The sequence below is a fragment of the Amblyraja radiata genome, chromosome 37 (genome assembly GCF_010909765.2).
Source record: "Amblyraja radiata isolate CabotCenter1 chromosome 37, sAmbRad1.1.pri, whole genome shotgun sequence".
NCBI classification, from domain to species: Eukaryota; Metazoa; Chordata; class Chondrichthyes; order Rajiformes; family Rajidae; genus Amblyraja; species Amblyraja radiata.
Genome location: NC_045992.1, coordinates 2,349,018 through 2,370,659, shown reverse-complemented (window position 1 = coordinate 2,370,659; position 21,642 = coordinate 2,349,018). Strand labels below are relative to the sequence as shown.

General features: G+C 45.7%; 1 protein-coding gene and 1 pseudogene across 2 annotated transcripts; both read left to right on the top strand.

Annotated features, from left to right (window-relative positions):
* Positions 1 to 6,968: 6,968 nt before the first annotated feature.
* Positions 6,969 to 11,736, top strand: LOC116966555 (peptidyl-prolyl cis-trans isomerase-like). 2 transcript variants are annotated; one of them, XM_033012929.1, is made up of 6 exons: positions 6,969 to 7,202; positions 9,508 to 9,538; positions 9,623 to 9,711; positions 10,665 to 10,761; positions 11,360 to 11,435; positions 11,526 to 11,736. In XM_033012929.1, the coding sequence occupies exons 1-6, from the start codon at positions 7,005 to 7,007 to the stop codon at positions 11,677 to 11,679; spliced, it is 645 nt and encodes a 214-aa protein (XP_032868820.1). In that variant the 5' UTR covers positions 6,969 to 7,004; the 3' UTR covers positions 11,680 to 11,736. The 2 variants fall into 2 exon arrangements, with proteins under 2 accessions (XP_032868820.1, XP_032868821.1); XM_033012930.1 differs by lacking the exons at positions 11,360 to 11,435; positions 11,526 to 11,736 and adding an exon at positions 11,235 to 11,280 and having other exon boundaries at positions 10,665 to 10,852.
* On the top strand, positions 6,984 to 21,614 carry LOC116966557 (annotated as a pseudogene).
* The last annotated feature ends 28 nt before the right edge of the window (positions 21,615 to 21,642 follow it).

Genomic DNA, 21,642 nt, shown 5'->3' with positions numbered 1-21,642 from the left:
CACGTACATGTACCGAGGTACAGTGAAAATAATGTGTTGTGTGCTAACCAGTCAGTGGAAAGACAATACATGATTACAATCAAGCCATTCACAGTGTTTAGTATTTTGGTTTAGAGGTACAGGATGGAAACAGACCCTTCGGCCCCTCCAAGTCCATGCCGACCATTCACTCTCATGTATGATCTGTTCATGCTAGTTCCCCAGTGTCCACTCCTGACACACTAGGGGAGATTTTACAGAGATCAGTTAACCTACAAACCCGCACATCTTTGGGTGAAATATTGTCAAAAGGTGTACAGACGTGTAGGATCTTCCAGGCGGAAATTGGAAAGAGGAAAGGAAGACACAAAGAACTGCAGATGCTAGAATCTTGAGCAAAGCACAAAGTGCTGGAGTAATTCTGTGCATCAGACCGCTGAGGCAGGAATGGGCAGGTGACATTTCGGGTTGAAACCCTTCTTCAGATCAGACTGATTTGAGTGGGTGGGAGAAAGCTATAAATGAAAGGTGGGGGTGGGACAAAGCCTGGCAAGTGATAGGTGGATACAGATGAACAGGCAATAATGATATCTTACAATGACTAAGACCTCTGCTACAGAAGCAACTACACCTGAAGAAGGGTTTCGACCCGAAACGTCGCCTATTTCCTTCGCTCCATAGATGCTGCTGCACCCGCTGAGTTTCTCCAGCAATTTTGTGTACCTTCGATCTTCCAGCATCTGCAGTTCCCTTTTGAACACACCTGTAGCCATGATGTTCCAGTACAAAGGTTGACTCAAAATGCTGGAGTAACTCAGCGGGACAGGCAGGGATGAGACCAACGTCACCCATTCCTTCTCTCCAGAGATGCTGTCTGTCCCGCTGAGTTACTCCAGTATTTTGTGTCTGTCTGCAGTCCTTTCCTACACATTCCAGCACAATTCAGGTACTTAAGAGGAATGTTCTGTTCCCTGAAAGTAGGACAAATCCAGCTTACCACCATCTACCCTTAATCATCAACAAATTCTAGAAGTTGGCATTGACTGTGGCATTTACCAAGCCCCCACATCACTGCTGTTCGTTCCATTTGAGTTTTGTCAGGACTCTCGGCTCTAGATCTCATTACTGCCTTGGGCCAACTATCAAGGACGAGGTGAAATACAGTGGCCAAGTGAGAGAGATTAACCCTGGCACCTTTTCTTCTTGTGTATGGCGTGCACAGCCTAAAGGTTCTATATGATCTTATTTGATTGTGCACGCCGGGTTGATTGCATTCGTTGAAACAGGGCGGACCATGTGAATCTCCTGCCTTCTCCACATATCCCCTGACTCCGCTATTTTTAAGAGCCCTATCTAGCTCTCTGTTAAAAGCATCCAGAGAACCTGCCTCCACCGCCCTCTGAGGCAGAGAATTCCACAGATTTACATTGGCGAGACCAAGCGTAGACTAGGCGACCGTTTCGTTGAAGTGCTCGGTCCACCAAGGCCTATTGTGGAGTCAGGGGATATTGGGAGAAGGCAGGAACGGGTTTCCTGATTGTGGATGATCAGCCATGATCATATTGAATGGTGGTGCTGGCTCGAAGGGCCGAATGGCCTCTACTCCTGCACCTATTGTCTTGTTGGATCTCCCAAACACGAACAATTTTAACTCCCCGTCCCATTCCCACACCAGCCTTTCTGTCCTGGGCCTCCTCCATTGCCAAAGTGTGCCACAGCCACACACAAACCAGAGGAACAGAGCTTCATATTCTGCTTGGGCAGCTTGCAACCTAATGGTGTGAGCATTGAAGCCTCCAATTTCAAGTAATACTCCCGACAACCCCCTTTCTTATCCTTGCTCACAGCATCCCAGTATGTGTCTGTTTTCCACCATCTCCCACTACATTTGTTACCCCTCCTCTGCATTATTATTCCCCCTCCCTGAATCCCATATTTCCCTTTTATCCCCCTCTTCCCCCTCACCCTCTCCTTCCGACTTTAAATTTCACGCCTCATCATCTTTCCTTTTCTGACACTTTTCTTGTCTGCTTTACACCTCCAGCCTTTGTCACTTACTCCACCCATCTGTCAATCACCTGTATCCACCTATCACTCAGAGGCACAAAGTGCTGGAGTAATTCAGCTGATCAAGCTGCATTTCTGGACAAAAAGGTTATGGGTCGAGACCCTTCTTCTGACTGAAGCATTACCTATCCATTTCCTCCAGAGAAGCTGCCTGGCCCACTGAATTACTCCAGTACTTTGAGTCTATCATTGGTATAAACCAGCATCTGCAGTTCTTTTGTTTCCACCTATCACTCACCAGGCTTTGCCACACACCCAACCTTGCTTGTGTAAGAAGGAACTGCAGATGCCAGTTTAAACCGAACATCGACACAAAAGGCTGGAGTAACTCAGCGGGACAGGCAGCATCTCTGGAGAAAAGCAATAGGTGGCGTTTTGGGTCGAGACCCTTCTTCAGACAGAGTCGGGGGGAAAGGGAAACGAGAGATATTGAGGGTGATATAGAGAGATATAGAACCAATGAATGAAAGATATGCAAAAAAGTAACGACGATAAAACCTTTCTTTTTCAGTTTTCTCCGCCCTACAAGATGGGTCCCGATCTGAATCGTCCTCTGTCCATTCCCCCCACAGATACTCCCTGCTGTTCCTGTACGCATTGGGGTTTGCTGAAGATACCAGCATCTGCAGTCCCTTGCAAAGATCCTATAGCGAGCAAGGTAGTCCACTTGGCGAAAAAGGCCCAGGTTCCGTTCTGTTGCGTACTACACGTCAGCCCCATTGCATTTAGCAGGAGTGGTCTATCTTGCTCTGCCGTAGGATCTGTGGTCTCTTGTATCTTGTCCAGGGCTTTGTGTTTTGCTGTGCATTTTGCTGCAGGGATCCTGTTACTTAGAACTGGATTTGCAAGTTTCCTGCCACTACCTTGCCGAGAACAAAGAGGAATTGAAATGTGATCTCATTTTGCCTTTTACAAGGTGGGGTATTTACTTTTTGAAACGAGTTCACAAAATATGAAGGTGCTGGGAAAGACATGCAGAATCACTCGATGAGAATCACAACATGCATACACAGTTTGGCCATTAAACTTCACATTCGAGTTATCTGCAATAATCATTTTTTACTCCATGCTAAAAATGACATACAAATTAAGTATCAACACAAATTGCTGGAGTAACTCAGCGGGACAGGCAGCACCTCCGGGGAGAAGGAATGGGTGACGTTTCGGGCCGAGACCCTTCTTCAGACTGAGTGTACGGAGGAGAGGGAGACCAGAGATGTGGAAGAGTGAGGTGTGAAAATGACAGATCAAAGCAGACGAATGTTTCGTTGTTAGCTGAGGTGAAACTTGTCAGAGAACTAGGGTCGGGGAGAGAGGGAAAGCAAGAGTTACTTGAAATTGGAGAAATCAATATTCATACCGCTGGGTTGTGTTGTCCTAGCAAAAAATAAAAATATGATAATATAATATATTTATAATATATAAAAAATTAAAAAATGTCTCTGGAACTGTTATGCTAGAATGCCGAAAACTGTCGTCTAATAATCAAAAATTTAATAAATGAATAACTACAGTACTCGAGCAAAAACCCAAAGCCCTTACTTAGTGCAACCAAAGGCAGTCCATACAAGATCATAGTTGAGGGAATGTTCTAAGAGGCAGTAGAGGCTTAAAGGGCCGAATGACCTTCCACGTCAGAAGAAAGCAAGAGAGATTTAAAAAGTAGTAGAGTGATTAGCTTTTCTAAGTTTTAAAGTGTGCGGGGAGTTGTGGATAATTTTCCTTTGAGGGCAATTATATGTTGAGGTTGATAGAGAATTCCATTTTAATGTGTGATGCGTTCAGTTAATCCGAATTATAGCTCAGTGGAGGGTGGTGGTTTGCTACAGCTTGTTACAACACCAACATTATGGTGCTTGTTTGTACTTGCCCACTTAAACTGTCTCTGTGCTTCCTTGCTGCTTGCCTGCACCTCCATCTTCCATCTCTGGAATTTCCAGCTCCGGTTCCAGTCATCCCAGTTTTTCACCAACCATGTTTAAGAAGGAACTGCAGATGCTGGAAAATCGAAGGTAGACAAAAATGCTGGAGAAACTCAGCGGGTGAGGCAGCATCTATGGAGCGAAGGAAATAGGCAACATTTCGGGTTGAAAACCTTCTTCAAACAGCTAACATGGAAAATAGGTGCAGGAGTAGGCCATTCTGCCCTTCGAGCCTGCACCGCCATTCAATATGATCATGGCTGATCATCCAACTCAGTATCCAACTCAGTATTCCTTTATCTTCGTTACTTTTTTGCATATCTTTAATTCATGCATCTTCATCTCTCTACATTATCGCCTATATCTCTCGTTTCCCTTATCCCTAACCAGTCTGATGAAGAGTCTCGACCCGAAACGTCACCCATTCCTTCTGTCCAGAGATGTTGCCTGTCCCGCTGAGTTACTCCAGCTTTTTGTGTCTACTATACCAATCAACCTCTGATCTTTATTCACCTCTCCAGCTTACACTATTCTTTCTCTCTCTCTCTCTGTTGCTGCAATTAAGAAAATCTTACGAGGTTTTATCTTCAGAGTATTTATGTGCAACGCAGCTTCACCCAATGAGTTGGATTATGTGTCACACTTGCAGCAGGCAAACTGTTGAGGAACAACCACGCAGCTACTGAGAAAATTGAGTCCTTTCAACAAGCAGAGAAAGAGAAATGACTAACGTATTCCTGATGAAAACAGGTCATTTGGCTGGAAAAATATTCTGTACATAAAACCATCCTCTTTAGATGAGAAGCAAAGCTGTGCAGTGGTAGAGTTGCAGCCTTGCCGTGCCAGAGACCTGACTATGGGTGCTGTCTGTAAGGAGTTTACACGTTCTCCCTGTGACCACGTGGATTTTCTCCGGGTGCTCCAGTTTTCTACTACATTCCCCAAGCTAATGCAGGTTATTAGATTCATTAGTTTCTGTAAAAATTGTCCCTAGTGGGTAGGATAGAACTAGTGTATGGGTGATCGCTGGTCAGCGCAGACTCAGTGCCAAATGGGCCTGTTTTCACACTGTATCTCTAAACTAAACTGAACTTTAGAGACCTAGAAGTCACTCCATCATCTTCACCTTGCCTGGTGAACCTTATTACCATGTACAGCCATTTCCTGTTGAATTATAGACAGATATAGCACAGAAAGAGGCACCCCAACTTACTGACCATCAACAAACTCTTTACACTCATAAAACATTTATCCCATTTTTTATCCTCCCCAGATTCTCATCGATTCCCTCCAGATTCCAGCGCTCACCAGCACATTCAATGCATTTGTCTAGAGGCCAGTTAACCCACCAACCCTTACGCCCTCGAGATGTGAGAGGAAACTGGTGCACCAAGGGGAAACTCACGATCACAGTACGTGCAAACTCCACGTAGACAGCGGGTGAGGTGAGGGTTGAACCCAGGTTTCCGTGAGACAGCACATCTACCAACTGAGCTGTCCAGTCTCTGGACTATAGGGTACAAACTTCGAAAGAAATACTTTAATTTACAAAGTGCCTTTCATGTTCTATTTAAGACTTTCCAGTGAAGTGTGGTCATAAAATAATTGTTGTAAAGAAAGAATCTAGATGTTAAATGTTGCCTTGTGTTACCAGTTCACAGCAGATGGCTTTCATTAATCTTATATAAAAAAGTATTTAGATATTACTAATCTAACATTACACCTAATACCCTGAATTACTGACATTCTGTTGCCTCCTCAGCAGAACCTACTGTTGCACTAGATTTGATTAGTAGGGTTGTCAGGGGTTATGGGGAGAAGGCAGCAGAATGGGGTTAGCAGGGAGAGATAGATCAGCCATGATTGAATGGCGGAGTAGACTTGATGGGCCGAATGGCCTAAATCTGCTCCTAACACAAATGAACTTATGATATTCTGAGAATGCTCTGATTTTTACATACTTTATTAATATGGTAGTAATCTTGTTTTTAATTAATACATTACGGATTAGAGGGGATCTCATTGAAACATATAAGATTATTAAGCGTGTGGACACGCTAGAGGCAGGAAACATGTTCCCAACGTTGGGGGAGTCCAGAACCAGGGGCCACAGTTTAAGAATAAGGAGTAAGCCATTTTGAACGGAGACGAGGAAACACTTTTTCTCACAGAGAGTGGTGAGTCTGTGGAATTCTCTGTCTCAGAGGGCGGTGGAGGCCGGTTCTCTGGATGCTTTCAAGAGAGAGCTAGATAGGGCTCCTAAAAATAGCGGAGTCAGGGGATATGGGGAGAAGGCAGGAACGGGGCACTGATTGGGGATGATCAGCCATGATCACATTGAATGGCGGTGCTGGCTCGAAGGGCCGAATGGCCTACTCCTGTACCTATTGTCTATTGTCTAATACTATATGGTACGAGAAAAATAAGATATGGGGAGATAGACCCCCTCTCTGCACTCCAGCACTTTGTGTCTTTTTCTGTAAAACAGCAACTCTGCAGTTCCTTGTTTCTCAATACTACAGCCCGTAGGGATTGGAGTAAGTTATGCTTTCAATTGTTTTATACCTGGGCTTTTCCAGTAATTTCACGCCATCAATTGAAATTGAGCTGTGAATTTATTTTTAAATCGTTTTTAAAAAAACTGCAGACGCTGGAAATCTTTTTTTTTTTTAAAACCCACAAAAATGTTAGAGCCAGAGCCACTGATTTTCTTGCATTCATTGAAAATATATATTTTAAGTGTCAGCAGACTTGCACCCTTGGTATTTCTCTTGCGCTGTTCATTGCACAGTTTAATGTATCAAAAACGTGGCCTTGTTCAAGGGAATCAACAAGATGAAGTCCTTTCGCATGCAAGGGGTTCTTTTCGCTTTGATTTCCGCCCTCATCTCTCGGTTGCAATGGGAACACGGAAGGAGAGGCAGCGAATGGCCGGGCGAGGATGTGTGATCGACGGCGTGATCTGGGATCTCAGTCGCAACTCGTTGCAATTGGAATCCGCCTTCTCTAGGCGCAGATTGCTGGCAACTGGCTAAAATGTTGCAGCGCTCAGCGCAACACTTCCTGCTCTGTTGCAAAGTCGGAAAGGCGGTGCAGACCAAAGCTTTGGTGCAGACCATCCCATTCGCGTTTGTCTCACAACTGGGAAGCTGCAGAACCATGGCGGGCAAAAACCCCAACGTGTTTATGGACATTTCCATTGATAGCAAGCCCGCTGGCCGCATTGTAATGGAGGTAAGTGAAAGGGCAGGAAACCATCTCACCCCCCCCCCCAAAAAAAAATAACGCCAACAGTTAAAAAAAAAAAAAAACAGCACAGGAAAAGAATAGCGAACATGAAAGCAAAACTCAACTATACAATGGAGGGGAAAAAAATGGGTCTGAAGAAGGTCTCGACCCATCCATTCTCTCTGCTTGAGATGCTGCCTGTCTTGCTGAGTTACTCCAGCTTTTTTGTGTTTCATCTTCATTGAGGGGGGGGGGGGGGGGGAAACGTACTTTGTTACGCTTGTAAATGAGCAACAACGTCCGGTGTGGTATCGAAAATGTTTAATAATTGTAGCCAAGCCATGCAGTGGAATCAGTTCGGCGATTAGTGTCAGAGACGCGTTACACAGTCGAGGGCGAAGTTTTGTTTTTGTGAAATCGATCAACTGGTGAATTTCTGCGAGAAACGGGAAACTGCAGAGGACGGAAACTGGAGTAAAGTACAAAGTGCTGGAGGAACTCAGGGGGGTCAGGCAGCGTCTGTGGTGGAACTAGGCGATGTTTCATGTTGGGACCTTTCCTCAAACTCCAGATGAAGTTTTCAAGAGGGAGTTAGATTTAGCTCTTCGGTATAAGGAATCGAGGGATATGGGGGTAAAAGCAGGAACTGATTTTAGAGGATCAGCCATGATCATATTGAATGTCGATGCTAACTCGAATGGCCCACTCCTACACCTATTTTTCTATGTTTCTAAGGGTCGAAACCTTTTACCCCAAACATTTCCTGGTCATTCCTCCCACAGATGCTGCCTGACCCACTGAGTTCCTCCAGCACGTTGTGTCTTGCTCAAGGTTCCAGCGTCTGCAGTTGCTTGTGTGTTTGTTTTTTGTTTAGTAATCTTTAATTGGAGCTGGGACATTATAATGGCGGCCTTTGGGCGGGAAATAGGGTGGTAGTTTGGTGCTAGGACTCTAGACAGAGAAGTGTTGCCCTGTGGTTGGTTGTGTGGGCGCTGGCTGCCAAGCCGAAGCTGCATGGAAGAAGGCGGAAACTTCTGTCCAAAGCAGGGCTGGGCTTGAGGGTGGAGCTGCAACAGTTGCGGGAGTTTGACAACTTGCAGCCTAGGTCATTGAAGGCGCGGCTGCCCAATGGAAGAACAACGGCTCCACCATGTGGCCAGGTAAAGGATCAGTCAGTCTGAATAAGGGCCTCGACACCTATTCCTTCTCCAGACTCCAGAGATGCTGCCTGTCCCGCTGAGTTACTCCAACATTTTATGTCCATAAAGGATACAGACCTCGGGGTGGGTGGGGGGGGGAGAACCATCCCAATAGACAATAGGTGCAGGAGGAGGCCATTTGGCCCTTCGAGCCAGCACCGCCATTCAATGTGATCATGGCTGATCATCCCCAATCAGTACCCCGTTCCTGCCTTCTCCCCATATCCCCTGACTCCGCTATCTTCAAGAGCCCTATCTAGCTCTCTTGAAAGTCGTCCCACTTATGGGAAGAAGACAAAGCATTACAAGCAAACTTTATGCATACAAGCACAGAATAATATAATGCAAAACTCTTCACGCTTGCCAACAATCTGCACGTTAAATGCCTTCTCTCCTGTGTCTGCCAAACATGCTTTGTTTTCCCACCGCCTACAATTAGTATTCAGAAGGGACCCGACCTGAAACGTCACCTCTTCAGGGTGCAGGAAGAAACAGTAGATGATGGTTCAAATCGAAGACAGACACAGAGTGCTGGAGTAACTCAGCGGGTCAGGCGACATCTCTGCAGAACATGGATAGACAATGTTTTGGATCGGGGCTCTTCTTCAGACTGTGGTAGTGGAGGAGGGAAGAGGGAAGAGGTGGGGGCAGGACAAAGCCTGGCAAGTGAAACTTTCCATGTTATCCCACTTTCTCATCCACTCCCTATACACTCGGGGCAATTTACAGGGGCCAATTAAACTACAAACCTGCATGTCTTTGGGATATGGGAGGCAACTGGAGAAAACCCATGCGTGCAAACTCCACATAGACAGCACCCGAGAATAAGATCGAACTCTGGTCTCTGGCACCGTGAGGCAGCAGCTCTATCACCTTTGATTAGTACGGGTGTCAGGTTATGGGGAGAAGGCATGAGAATGTGGTTAGGAGGGAGAGGTAGATCAGCCATGATTGAAGGGCGGAGTAGACTTGATGGGCCGAATGGCCTAATTCTGCTCCTATCACTTATGACCTTGTGAGCCACTGTGCTGCACTAATTACAGCGGTAATGTGGCAGAGTAATTACTGTGCATGGGTTGGTGTTCTGACTCTGTGCTTCTTGTCTCTTCCAGCTCAGGGCCGATGTTGTCCCAAAGACTGCAGGTGAGTCCCAGGCTTGTCGCGTTGAGTTGAACAAAGTCTCCATCGTTTAAACATGTGGTCTAACCCTGAATGGTTTTGTTGCAGAGAACTTCCGTGCCTTGTGTACTGGGGAGAAGGGTTTTGGTTACAAGGACTCGACTTTTCACCGGATCATTCCCGATTTCATGTGCCAGGTGAGGAGCGGTCGGTGGTTAATGTTATACAATACAATACAATACAATTTATTGTCATTTGAGCCTCAGTGAGGCTCAAACGAAATTCTGTTTCCACAGCCATACAAACAAAGACAATTCCTAGACATACACACAATTTAGTTCACACAAACATCCATCACAGTGGACCCACTGTGATGGAAGGCAAAGTCTTTTCTCTCCCCTGTTCTCCATGTCTCTCCCGATGTCGAAGCCCCAGGCGGGCGATGATAAGTCCCACGTCCATTTTAGGCCGTGCCGGGCGATTTACGGCCCCGCTCCCGGTCTAGAAGTCTCGAAGTTGGAGACCCCGGCGGGCGCTGGAATGTCCCACGGCCATGAAGCCGCGCCGGGCGATGTATGACCCCGCTCCGGGTCGTTCCAACCCCGCGACACGGGCTGGAGAAGTCGCGTTGCGGGAGCTCCGGGAAGCGGTCTCTCTCTCCCCCCGGACCCGTGAGCTCCCGATGTCCCAGTTCACCGGACCTGCGGCTGCGTTGCTGGAGCCTCCGAGCCCCAGTAGTCGAGTCGCAGCAGCGAGTCACCACCGCTCCCCACGCTCCGAGGCCGGCCAGCCCCACGATGGTGAGTAGTCCGCAGCGCAGTCTCCCGAGCCCCCAGGTCGTTCAGGTTGGAGGCCGCTCCACGGTGCTAGGCCCCAACGACAAGGGAGACCCGACAGGGAAAAGGTCGGGTCTCCCGGACAGGGAAGAGATTTTAAACAGTTTCCCCCTCCCTCCACATATACACATTTAAAACCAGTATTAAAAAACACCAAACACTACATTTAACTAGACAAAAAATAAAAAAAAGACAGACAGGCTGTAGGGGCCGCTGCAACGGGTGAGTCGCGCCGCCAACCATAAGTTATACCGATGTTCTTGATTCTGCTGTTCCATGTCAACTAACGGCACCTTCAAACTTGAACCATACAGGGCGGTGACTTCACGGCACATAATGGCACTGGTGGAAAGTCCATCTACGGGAACAAATTTGATGATGAGAATTTCAAGCTGAAGCACACAGGAGCAGGTAGAGTGGATTCTGTTCGAACTGCATTGGCCTCTTGTAAAGTTTGCCCAGAAGAGGAAGTGATGTTGCCTTTCTGTTCCGTCCGTAAATGCTCTCTGACCCACTGAGTTCATCCTGCATTTTGTGTCTTGTTTAAGTTTCTGGCATCTGCAGCCTCTTGTGTCATTTGGGGGGAAAGGGGCATTGGCTGTTATGTTTTTGGTTTTGATTTATACATTTGTGTCATTGTTCAGTATTTGCTGGTTTTCACAACCAGAGAGCGGTGCTGAATTACTACCTACCTTTTTGGTGACCCTCGGACTATCCTTGATAACTTTGCCTTGCACTAAACATTATTCCCTTATCATGTATCTATACTCTGTAAGTGGCTGAATTGTAATCATGTGTTGTCTTTCTGCTGACTGGTTAGCACACATCAAAAGCTTTTCACTGTACCTCAGTACACGTGACAGGAACTGAACTGTTTTACTGACCTCTGTACTACTTCCTCACCTCCCCCCTTGAGATTCCCCTCTGCTCTTGCCTGCTTCTATCTACATTTTAATATCTCGCTGTCAAAAAAGAAAACCTGAGCACATTTGCCATCTTCACATTGCAGGTATCCTATCCATGGCCAATTCTGGAGAAAACACAAATGGTTCCCAGTTCTTTCTCTGCACCAAGCAAACTGATTGGTAAGCGGCCAATTTAAAAACAAATCTATATTTTGCAGTTATTTACCGATAATATTGGAGGTAAATGATATCACCTGCTTTGTGTTACAGGTTAGATGACAAGCATGTTGTGTTTGGAAAGGTGGTAGATGGCATGGATGTTGTCAGGAAGATGGAAGATACCAGCAAGCCGTCAGAAAAAGGTGGCACCAAATCGAAGAAATCTGTCCCTGTTGTCATCACTGATTGTGGACAGTTGCCCTAATGTATTTGCGTTTGGAAGCATGCAGTTCAAATAAAGTATGATCATTTGTGACTCGCATTATTTGGATGATCATCATTTTACATCGCTAGTGGGTGGCACGGTGGCGCAGCGGTAGAGTTGCTGCCTTACAGCGCCAGAGACTCGGGGTCGATCCTGACTACGGGCGCTGTCTGTATGGAGTTTGTACGTTCATGGGCTATCTCCGGTTTGCCCCCACACTCCAAATATGTAATGGTTTGTTGGTTAATTGGCTATGTATAATTGCAATTTGCCCCAAGTGTGCGTAGGATCATGTTGGTGTGCCGAGATCGCTGGACAGCGCGGAATCGGTAGGTCGAAGGGCCTGTTTTCACGCTGTATCTCTAAACCAACTAAACCTGAGAGAGCTGGAAGTTACTCCAACGTGTCCACCTTACCTGGTGAACCTTATTACCAAGTACAGCCATTTCTTCTCGAATTCTGGACAGATATAGCACAAACAGGCACCGCAACCTGCCGACCATCAACAAACTACATGCATTAAACATTTATCCCATTTTTTATTCTCCCCACATTCTCATCAACTCCCTCCAGATTCCAGCGCTCACCAGCACATTCAATGCAATTGTCTAGAGGCCAGTTAACCCACCAACCCTTACGCCCTCGAGATGTGAGAGGAAACTGGTGCACCAAGGGGAAACACAGGGTCACAGCGAGTACATGCAAACTCCACATAGAGACAATAGGTGCAGGAGTAGGCCATTCGTCCCTCTGAGCCAGCATCACCATTCAATATGATCATGGCTGATCATCCACAAACAGTACCCCGTTCCTGCCTTCTTCCCATATGCCTCGATTCCACTTGCACTAAGAGCTCTATCCAACTCTCTTTTGAATGCATCCAGTAAATCGGTCTCCACTGTTGAGGTAGAGAATTCCACAGATTCACAAACCTCTGGGTGAAAAAGCTTTTCCTCTTCTCGGTTCTAAATAGCCTACCCCTTATTCTTAAACTGTGGCCCCTGATTCTGGACTCCCCCAACATCAGGAACATGTTTCCAGCATCTAGCGGGTCCAATCCCTTAATAATTTTACATGTTTCTATAAGACCCCCTCTTATCCTTCTAAATTTCAGCGAATACAAGCCCAGCCGCTCCATTCTTTCATCATGTGACAGTCCCGCCATCCCGGGAATTAACCTGGTAACCTACGCTGCACTCCCTCAATAGCAAGAATGTCCTTCCTCAAATTAGGAGACCGCAGGCAAGGTGAGGATGGACCCAGGTTTCTGTGGGACAGCACATCTACCAACTGCACCACTAAGAGCTCTATCCAACTCAGTGCTGCCCAATTTCTCTGAACTATTGGGTACAAACTTGAACACAAATACTTCAATTTACAAACTGCCATTCATGTTCTATTTAAGACTTTCTAGTGAAGTGTGGTCATAAAATAATTGTAATGAGAGAATTCAGATGTTAAATGTTGCCTTGAGTTAGCAGTTCACACAGATGGCTTTCATTAATCTTTTATCAAAAAGTATTTAGATATTACTCATCTAGTATTAAATACTCACCTAATTCCCTGAATCACTGGCATTCTGTTACCTGCTCAGCAGGACTTACCAATGCACTAGCTTTAATTAGTACTGGTGTCAGGCAGTTATGGGGAGAAGGCAGGAGAATGGGGTTAGGATAAGATCGATCAGCCATGATTGCATAACGGAGAAGACTCAATGGGCCGAATGGCATAATTCTGCTCCTGACACTTATGTACATGATATTCTGAGAATATTCTGATCTTAAAATACTTCATTAATATGGGAGTAATCTTATGTTTTCAATTAATACTATATGATATGACAAAAACGGAAGATATAATGGGGAGACAGACCCCCCTGCACTCCAGCACTGTGTCTTTTTCTGTATCAGCAACTCTGCAGCTCCTTGTTTCTCAATACTACAGCCCACGAGGATTGGAACAAGTTATGCTTTAAATTGTTTTATGCCTGGTCTTTTCCAATGATTCAACGACATGAATTGAAATTGAATTTATTTAAAATATGTTTCTTTAAAAAAAAAAAAGACCTGCAGATGCTGATAATGTTTGTATAGAAAAAAAAGATCAGCTGATCGAGCCAGAGCCACTGATTTTCTAGCATTTATTAAAATATATATTTTAAGTGTCAGCAGACTTGCACCCTTGGTACTTCCCTTGCGCTGTTCATTGCACAGTCTGATGTATCAAAAACGTGGCCTTGTTCAAAGGAATCAACTAGATGAAGTCCTTTCACATGCAAGGGGTTTTGTTTTGCTTTGATTTCCGCCCTCATTTCTTCCAGCTTCGGACGATAGCTAAAATAGAACAATTCCTCCAGTTTGATGACCTCGAAAAGATCATCCACACATTTATCTCCTCCTGCCTAGATTACTGCAACTCCCTCTACACTGGCATCAGCCAATCTTCCCTGTCCCGCCTGCAACTGGTCCAAAACCCAGCAGCGACACTCCTGACGGGCACCCGAAAAAGGGACCACATCACCCCGATCCTGGCCTCTCTCCACTGGCTCCCTGTGCGGTTCCGAATAAATTTCAAGATCCTCCTTTATGTCTACAAAGCCCTTAACGGGCTTGCCCCCACCTACATCAAAAGTCTGCTTACCCACCACTCCACCTCCAGGTCCCTCAGATCGGCCGACTTGGGGTTACAGAACATCCCGCGGTCTAGGCATAAGCTCAGGGGCGACCGACCGTGCCTTTGCGGTTGCAGCTCCTAGACTGTGGAACAGCATCATCCCCCTTCCCATCAGAACTGCCCCCTCCATCGACTCCTTTAAGTCGAGACTTAAAACTCATCTTTACTCCCAAGCCTTTCTTGACGTCCTCTGAGGGAGGGCTACATGTATGTAGTGATGTATGTACTTAATCTATGAACCAATGTTGTCTAACGTTAGTACCTCCACCAATGTAAAGCACTTTGGCCAACGAGAGTTGTTTTTTAAATGTGCTATAGAAATAAAAGTGACTTGACTTGATTTGACTTGTCTCGGTTGCAGCGAATGGCCGGGCGAATGATGTGTGATTGACGATGTGATCTGGGATCCGCCTTCTCCAGACGCAGATTGTTGGCAACTGGCTAAAATGTTGCAGCGCTCAGCGCAACACTTCCTGCTGTGTCGGAAAGGCGGTGCAGACCATCCCACTCGCGATCGTCTCGCAACCGTGAAGCTGCAGAACCATGGCGGGCAAAAACCCCAACGTGTTTATGTACATTTCCATTGATTGCACGAATGCGGGCCGCATTATGATGGAGGTAAGTAAAAGGGGTGTAAATCGTTCCCCCCAACCCCCCAAAAAAAACCCGCCAACAGCTTTAAAAAAAAAAAACAGCACAGGAAAAGAATGGGGAGCATTTAAAGAAAAATAGCTCAACTATACAATGGAAGAAGGTACACAAAAAAGCTGGAGAAACTCAGCGGGTGCAGCAGCATCTATGGAGCAAAGGAAATAGGCAACGTTTCGGGCCGAACCCCTTCTTAAGACTGATCGGGGGTGGGGGGGGCGGGGACGGGGACAGGAAAGGAAAAAGGAGGAGGAGCTCGAAGGCTGGGGGATGGGAGGAGACAGCAGGGGGACTGAGGAAGGGGAGGAGACAGCAAGGACTAACAAAATTGGGAGAATTCGATGTTCATGCCCCCAGGATGCAGACTCCCCAAGCGGAATACGAGGTGCTGTTCCTCCAATTTCCGCTGTTGCTCACTCTGGCAATGGAGGAGACCCAGGGCAGAGAGGTCGGAGATGGAGTGGGAGGGGGAGTTGAAGTGCTGAGCCACCGGGAGGTCAGGTTGGTTATTGCGGACCGAGCGGAGGTGTTCGGCGAAACGATCGCCCAACCTCCGCTTGGTCTCACCGATATAGATCTGCTGACATCTAGAGCAGCGGATGCAATAGATATACAATGGAAGAATTTGGGTCTGAAGACTGGTCTCAACACGCCACCCATCCCTTCTCTCCAGAGATGCTGCCTGTCCCTCTGAGTTACTGCACCATTTTGTGCCTTATCTTCATTGGGGGAAATTTTTTTATTTTGCTACGCTTGTAGCTGCATGGAAGAATGCGGAAACGTTTGTCCAAAGCAGGGCTGGGCTTGAGGGTGGAGTTGCAACACTTGCGGGAGTTTGACAACTTGCAGCCTAGGCCATTGAAGAACAACGGCTCCACCATGTGGCCAGGTAAAGGATCAGTCTGAAGAAGGGTCTCGACACCAAACATCACCTATTCCTTCTCTCCAGAGATGCTGCCTGTCCAGCTGAGTTACTCCAGCACTTTGTGTCCTTGTATGTATTAAGCAGCATCTGCAGTTCCTTGTTTCTACATGTTCATACGTTTTGAGTGTTGGTCTTTGGAATCAATGTTGCAGATTTTGTGACAATGAAACTGTTGCCTTTCTCGTGGCCTCTTTGGTGATATCCCTTCCCTTGTTTGAGGTGTGCCCCCACTGGACTCTGCCCCTCAATATCCAACAGCAGAAGGACAGAGCCTTGGCGTTGGCTGCACCAAGTTTCATGTGCTTCCCTCAGCATTTATTCCTGCAGTCTGAACATTCCCTGACGGACATCTCACTCTGCTGGGAGACCAGCAAGTTTCATGCAGACCAAGGAGCATCCTTCACAGAGTTGATGGTCTTCCAGCAGAGCTTGATGGCCGTCTCTGAGCGTATCCTTGGGTACAGGCTGTGAACCGGAGAGTCCTCAGTTACGCAGCCTCTCAGGATGAAACATAGTCACCCACCCACCAGTGTTTGCCATTGGGTGGATGATGACTCCTTGATCATCAGCCCTTTGCTTCAGGTAGACCACATAGTGCTGGAGTAACTCAGCGGGTCAGGCGACATCTCTGCAGAACATGGATAGCCAACGTTTTGGTTCGAGGCTCTTCTTCAGACTGTGGTAGTGGAGGAGGGAAGAGGGAAGAGGTGGGGGCAGGACAAAGCCTGGCAAGTGAAACTTTCTATGTTATCCCACTTTCTCATCCACTCCCTATACACTCGGGGCAATTTACAGAGGCCAATTAAACTACAAAACTGCATGTCTTTGGGACATGGGAGGAACCGGAGAAAACCCATGCGTGCAAACTCCACATAGACAGCACCCGAGAATAAGATCAAACTCTGGTCTCTGGCACCGTGAGGCAGCAGCTCTATCACCTTTGATTAGTACGGGTGTCAGGTTATGGGGAGAAGGCATGAGAATGTGGTTAGGAGGGAGAGGTAGATCAGCCATGATTGAATGGCGGAGTAGACTTGATGGGCCGAATGGCCTAATTCTGTTCCTATCACTTATGACCTTGTGAGCCACTGTGCTGCACTAATTACAGCGGTAATGTGGCAGAGTGATTATTGTGCATGGGTTGGTGTTCTGACTCTGTGTCTCTTGTCTCTTCCAGCTCAGGGCCGATGTTGTCCCAAAGACTGCAGGTGAGTCCCAGGCTTGTCGCGTTGAGTTGAACAAAGTCTCCATCGTTTAAACATGTGGTCTAACCCTGAATGGTTTTGTTGCAGAGAACTTCCGTGCCTTGTGTACTGGGGAGAAGGGTTTTGGTTACAAGGGCTCGACTTTTCACCGGATCATTTATGAATTCATGTGCCAGGTAAGGAGCAGTCGGTGTTCAAGGTCTTACCGTTGTTCTTGATTCTGCTGTTCCATGTCAACTAACGGCACCTTCAACCTTGAACCATACAGGGCGGTGACTTCACGGCACATAATGGCACTGGTGGAAAGTCCATCTACGGGAAACATTTGCTGATGAGAATTTCACCCTGAATCACACAGGAGCAGGTAAAGTGGATTCTCTTCGAACTGTATTGGCCTCTTGCAAAGTTTGACCAGAAGAGGAAGTGATGAAAGGTCCCGAGCTGAAACGCCGCCTTTCCATTCCGTCCGTAAATGCTCTCTGACCCACTGAGTTCATCCTGCATTTTGTGTCTTGTTTAAGTTTCTGGCATCTGCAGCCTCTTGTGTCATTTGGGGGGAAAGGGGCATTGGCTGTTATGTTTTTGGTTTTCATTTATACATTTGTGTCTTTGTTCAGTTTTTGCTGGTTTTCACAACCAGAGAGCGGTGCTGAATTACTATCTACCTTTTTTGGTGACCCTCGGACTATCCTTGATAACTTTGCCTTGCACTAAACATTATTCCCTCATAACCATATAACCATATAACCATATAACAATTACAGCACGGAAACAGGCCATCTCGGCCCTACAAGTCCGTGCCGAACAACTTTTTACCCTTAGTCCCACCTGCCTGCACTCATACCATAACCCTCCATTCCCTTCTCATCCATATGCCTATCCAATTTATTTTTAAATGATACCAACGAACCTGCCTCCACCACTTCCACTGGAAGCTCATTCCACACCGCTACCACTCTCTGAGTAAAGAAGTTCCCCCTCATGTTACCCCTAAACTTCTGTCCCTTAATTCTCAAGTCATGTCCTCTTGTTTGAATCTTCCCTATTCTCAAAGGGAAAAGCTTGTCCACATCAACTCTGTCTATCCCTCTCATCATTTTAAAGACCTCTATCAAGTCCCCCCTTAACCTTCTGCGCTCCAGAGAATAAAGACCTAACTTATTCAACCTTTCTCTGTAACTTAGTTGTTGAAACCCAGGCAACATTCTAGTAAATCTCCTCTGTACTCTCTCTATTTTGTTGACATCCTTCCTATAATTGGGCGACCAAAATTGTACACCATACTCCAGATTTGGTCTCACCAATGCCTTGTACAATTTTAACATTACATCCCAGCTTCTATACTCAATGCTCTGATTTATAAAGGCTAGCATACCAAAAGCTTTCTTTACCACCCTATCTATATGCGATTCCACCTTCAAGGAACTATGCACGGTTATTCCCAGATCCCTCTGTTCAACTGTATTCTTCAATTCCCTACCATTTACCATGTACGTCCTATTTTGATTTGTCCTGCCAAGGTGTAGCACCTCACATTTATCAGCATTAAACTCCATCTGCCATCTTTCAGTCCATTCTTCCAAATGGCCTAAATCACTCTGTAGACTTTGGAAATCCTCTTCATTATCCACAACACCCCCTATCTTGGTATCATCTGCATACTTACTAATCCAATTTACCACACCTTCATCCAGATCATTGATGTACATGACAAACAACAGTGGACCCAAATCCGATCACTGAGGCACCCCACTAGTCACCTGCCTCCAACATGACAAACAGCCATCCACCATTACCCTCTGGCTTCTCCCATTCAGCCACTGTTGAATCCATCTTGCTACTCCTGCATTTATACCCAACAGTTGAACCTTCTTAACCAACCTTCCATGAGGAACCTTGTCAAAGACCTTACTAAAGTCCATATAGACAACATCCACTGCTTTACCCTCGTCAATTTCCCTAGTAACCTCTTCAAAAAATTCAAGAAGATTAGTCAAACATGACCTTCCAGGCACAAATCCATGCTGACTGTTCCTAGTCAGACCCTGTTTATCCAGATGCTTATATATATTATCTCTAAGTATCTTTTCCATTAATTTGCCCACCACTGAAGTCAAACTAACAGGCCTATAATTGCTAGGTTTACTCTTAGAACCCTTTTTAAACAATGGAACAACATGCGCAGTACGCCAATCCTCGGGGACTATTCCCGTTTCTAATGACATTTGAAATATTTCTGTCATAGCCCCGGCTATTTCTACACTAACTTCCCTCAATGTCCTAGGGAATATCCTGTCAGGACCTGGAGACTTATCCACTTTTATATTTTTCAAAAGTGTCAGTACTTCTTTTACTTTGATACTCATAGTATCCATAGCTACTCTACTAGTTTCCCTTACCTCACATAATTCAATATCCTTCTCCTTGGTGAATACCGAAGAAAATAAATTGTTCAATATCTCCCCCATCTCTTTTGGCTCTGCAGATAGCTGTCCACTCTGTCTCTCCAATGGACCAATTTTATCCCTCGTTATCCTTTTGCTATTAATATAGCTGTAGAAACACTTTGGATTTACTTTCACCTTACTTGCCAAAGCAATCTCATGTCTTCTTTTAGCTTTTCTAATTTCTTTCTTAAGATTCTTTTTACATTCCTTATACTCCTCAAGCACCTCATTTACTCCATGCTGCCTATAATTATTGTAGATCTCCCTCTTTTTCCGAACAAGATGTCCAATTTCCCTTGAAAACCAGGGCTCTTTCCAATTTTTACTTTCCTTTCAACCGAACAGGAACATAAAGATTCTGTACTCTTAAAATGTCCCCTTTAAATGTCCTCCATTTCTCTTCTACATCCTTCCCATAAAACAAAATGTCCCAGTTCACTCCTTTTAAATCATTTCGCATCTCATCAAAGTTAGCCTTTCTCCAATCAAAAATCTCAACCCTAGGTCCAGTTCTGACCCTCTCCATAATTATATTGAAACTAATGGTATTGTGATCACTGGACCCGAAGTGCTCCCCAACGCATACCTCCGCCACCTGTCCCGTCTCATTTCCTAACAGGAGGTCCAACACTGCCCCTCCTCTAGTAGGTACCTCTATGTATTGCTGCAAAAAACTATCCTGCACACATTTTACAAACTCCAAACCATCCAGCCCATTTACAGAATGTGTTTCCCAGTCTATGTGTGGAAAGTTGAAATCTCCCACAACCACTACCTTGTGCTTACTACTAATATCTGCTATCTCCTTACATATTTGCTCTTCCAATTCTCGATCCCCATTTGGCGGTCTATAATACACCCCTATAAGTGTTGCTACACCTTTCCCTCTTCTCAGTTCCACCCAAATAGCCTCCCTAGATGAGCCCTCCAATCTATCCTGCCAAAGCACTGCTGTAATATCTTCCCTGACTAGCAAAGCAACACCTCCACCTCTTGCCCCTCCAATTCTATCACACCGGAAGCAACGAAATCCTGGAATATTTAGTTTCTAATCACAGCCCTCCTGCAACCATGTTTCACTGATCGCCACAACATCATACTTCCAGGTGTCTATCCAGACTCTAAGCTCATCCGCCTTTCTTACAATGCTCCTAGCATTAAAATATGTACATTTAAGAAACCCCCCGTCTCTTATTCTCTGTTTATTTCCTTTTTTTTCTTTCTCCTCTTGTGTCCGAGTGCTTCCCTTTTCTGCTTCCTGCCTCCCATTCTGTCTACTAGCTTTCTCTATTTGAGTCCCTCGCCCCAACCATTCTAGTTTAAAGTCTCCCCAGTAGCCTTTGCAAATTTCCCCGCCAGGATATTGGTCCCCCTCGGGTTTAAGTGCAACCCATCCTTTCTGTACAGGTCCCACCTCATCATGTATCTATACTCTGTAAGTGGCTGAATTGGAATCGTGTATTGTCTTTCTGCTGACTGGTTAGCACACAACAAAAGCTTTTCACTGTACCTCGGTACACGTGACAGGAACTGAACTGTTTTACTGACCTCTGTACTACTTCCTCACTTCCCCCCTTGAGATTCCCCTCTGCTCTTGCCTGCTTCTATCTACATTTTAATATCTCGCCGTCAAAGACAATCTGAGCACATTTGCCATCTTCACATTGCAGGTATCCTGTCCATAGCCAATTCTGGACAAAACACAAATGGTTCCCAGTTCTTTCTCTGCACCAAGAAAACTGCATGGTAAGCTGCCAATTTGAAAAATCAATATTTTGCAGTTATTTATCGATAATATTGGAGGCAAATGATATCAGCTGCTTTGTGTTACAGGTTAGATGACAAGCATGTTGTGTTTGGTTCGGTGATAGATGGCATGGATGTTGTCACGAAGATGGAAGCTACCAGCCCGCATAAAAAGGTGGCACCAAATCAAGCCAAAGTATCCCTGTTGTCATCACTGATTGTGGGCAGTTGCCCTCATGTATTTGAGTTTGGAAGCATGCAGTTTAAATAAAGTATGATCATTTGTGACTCTCATTATTTGGATGATCATAATTTTACA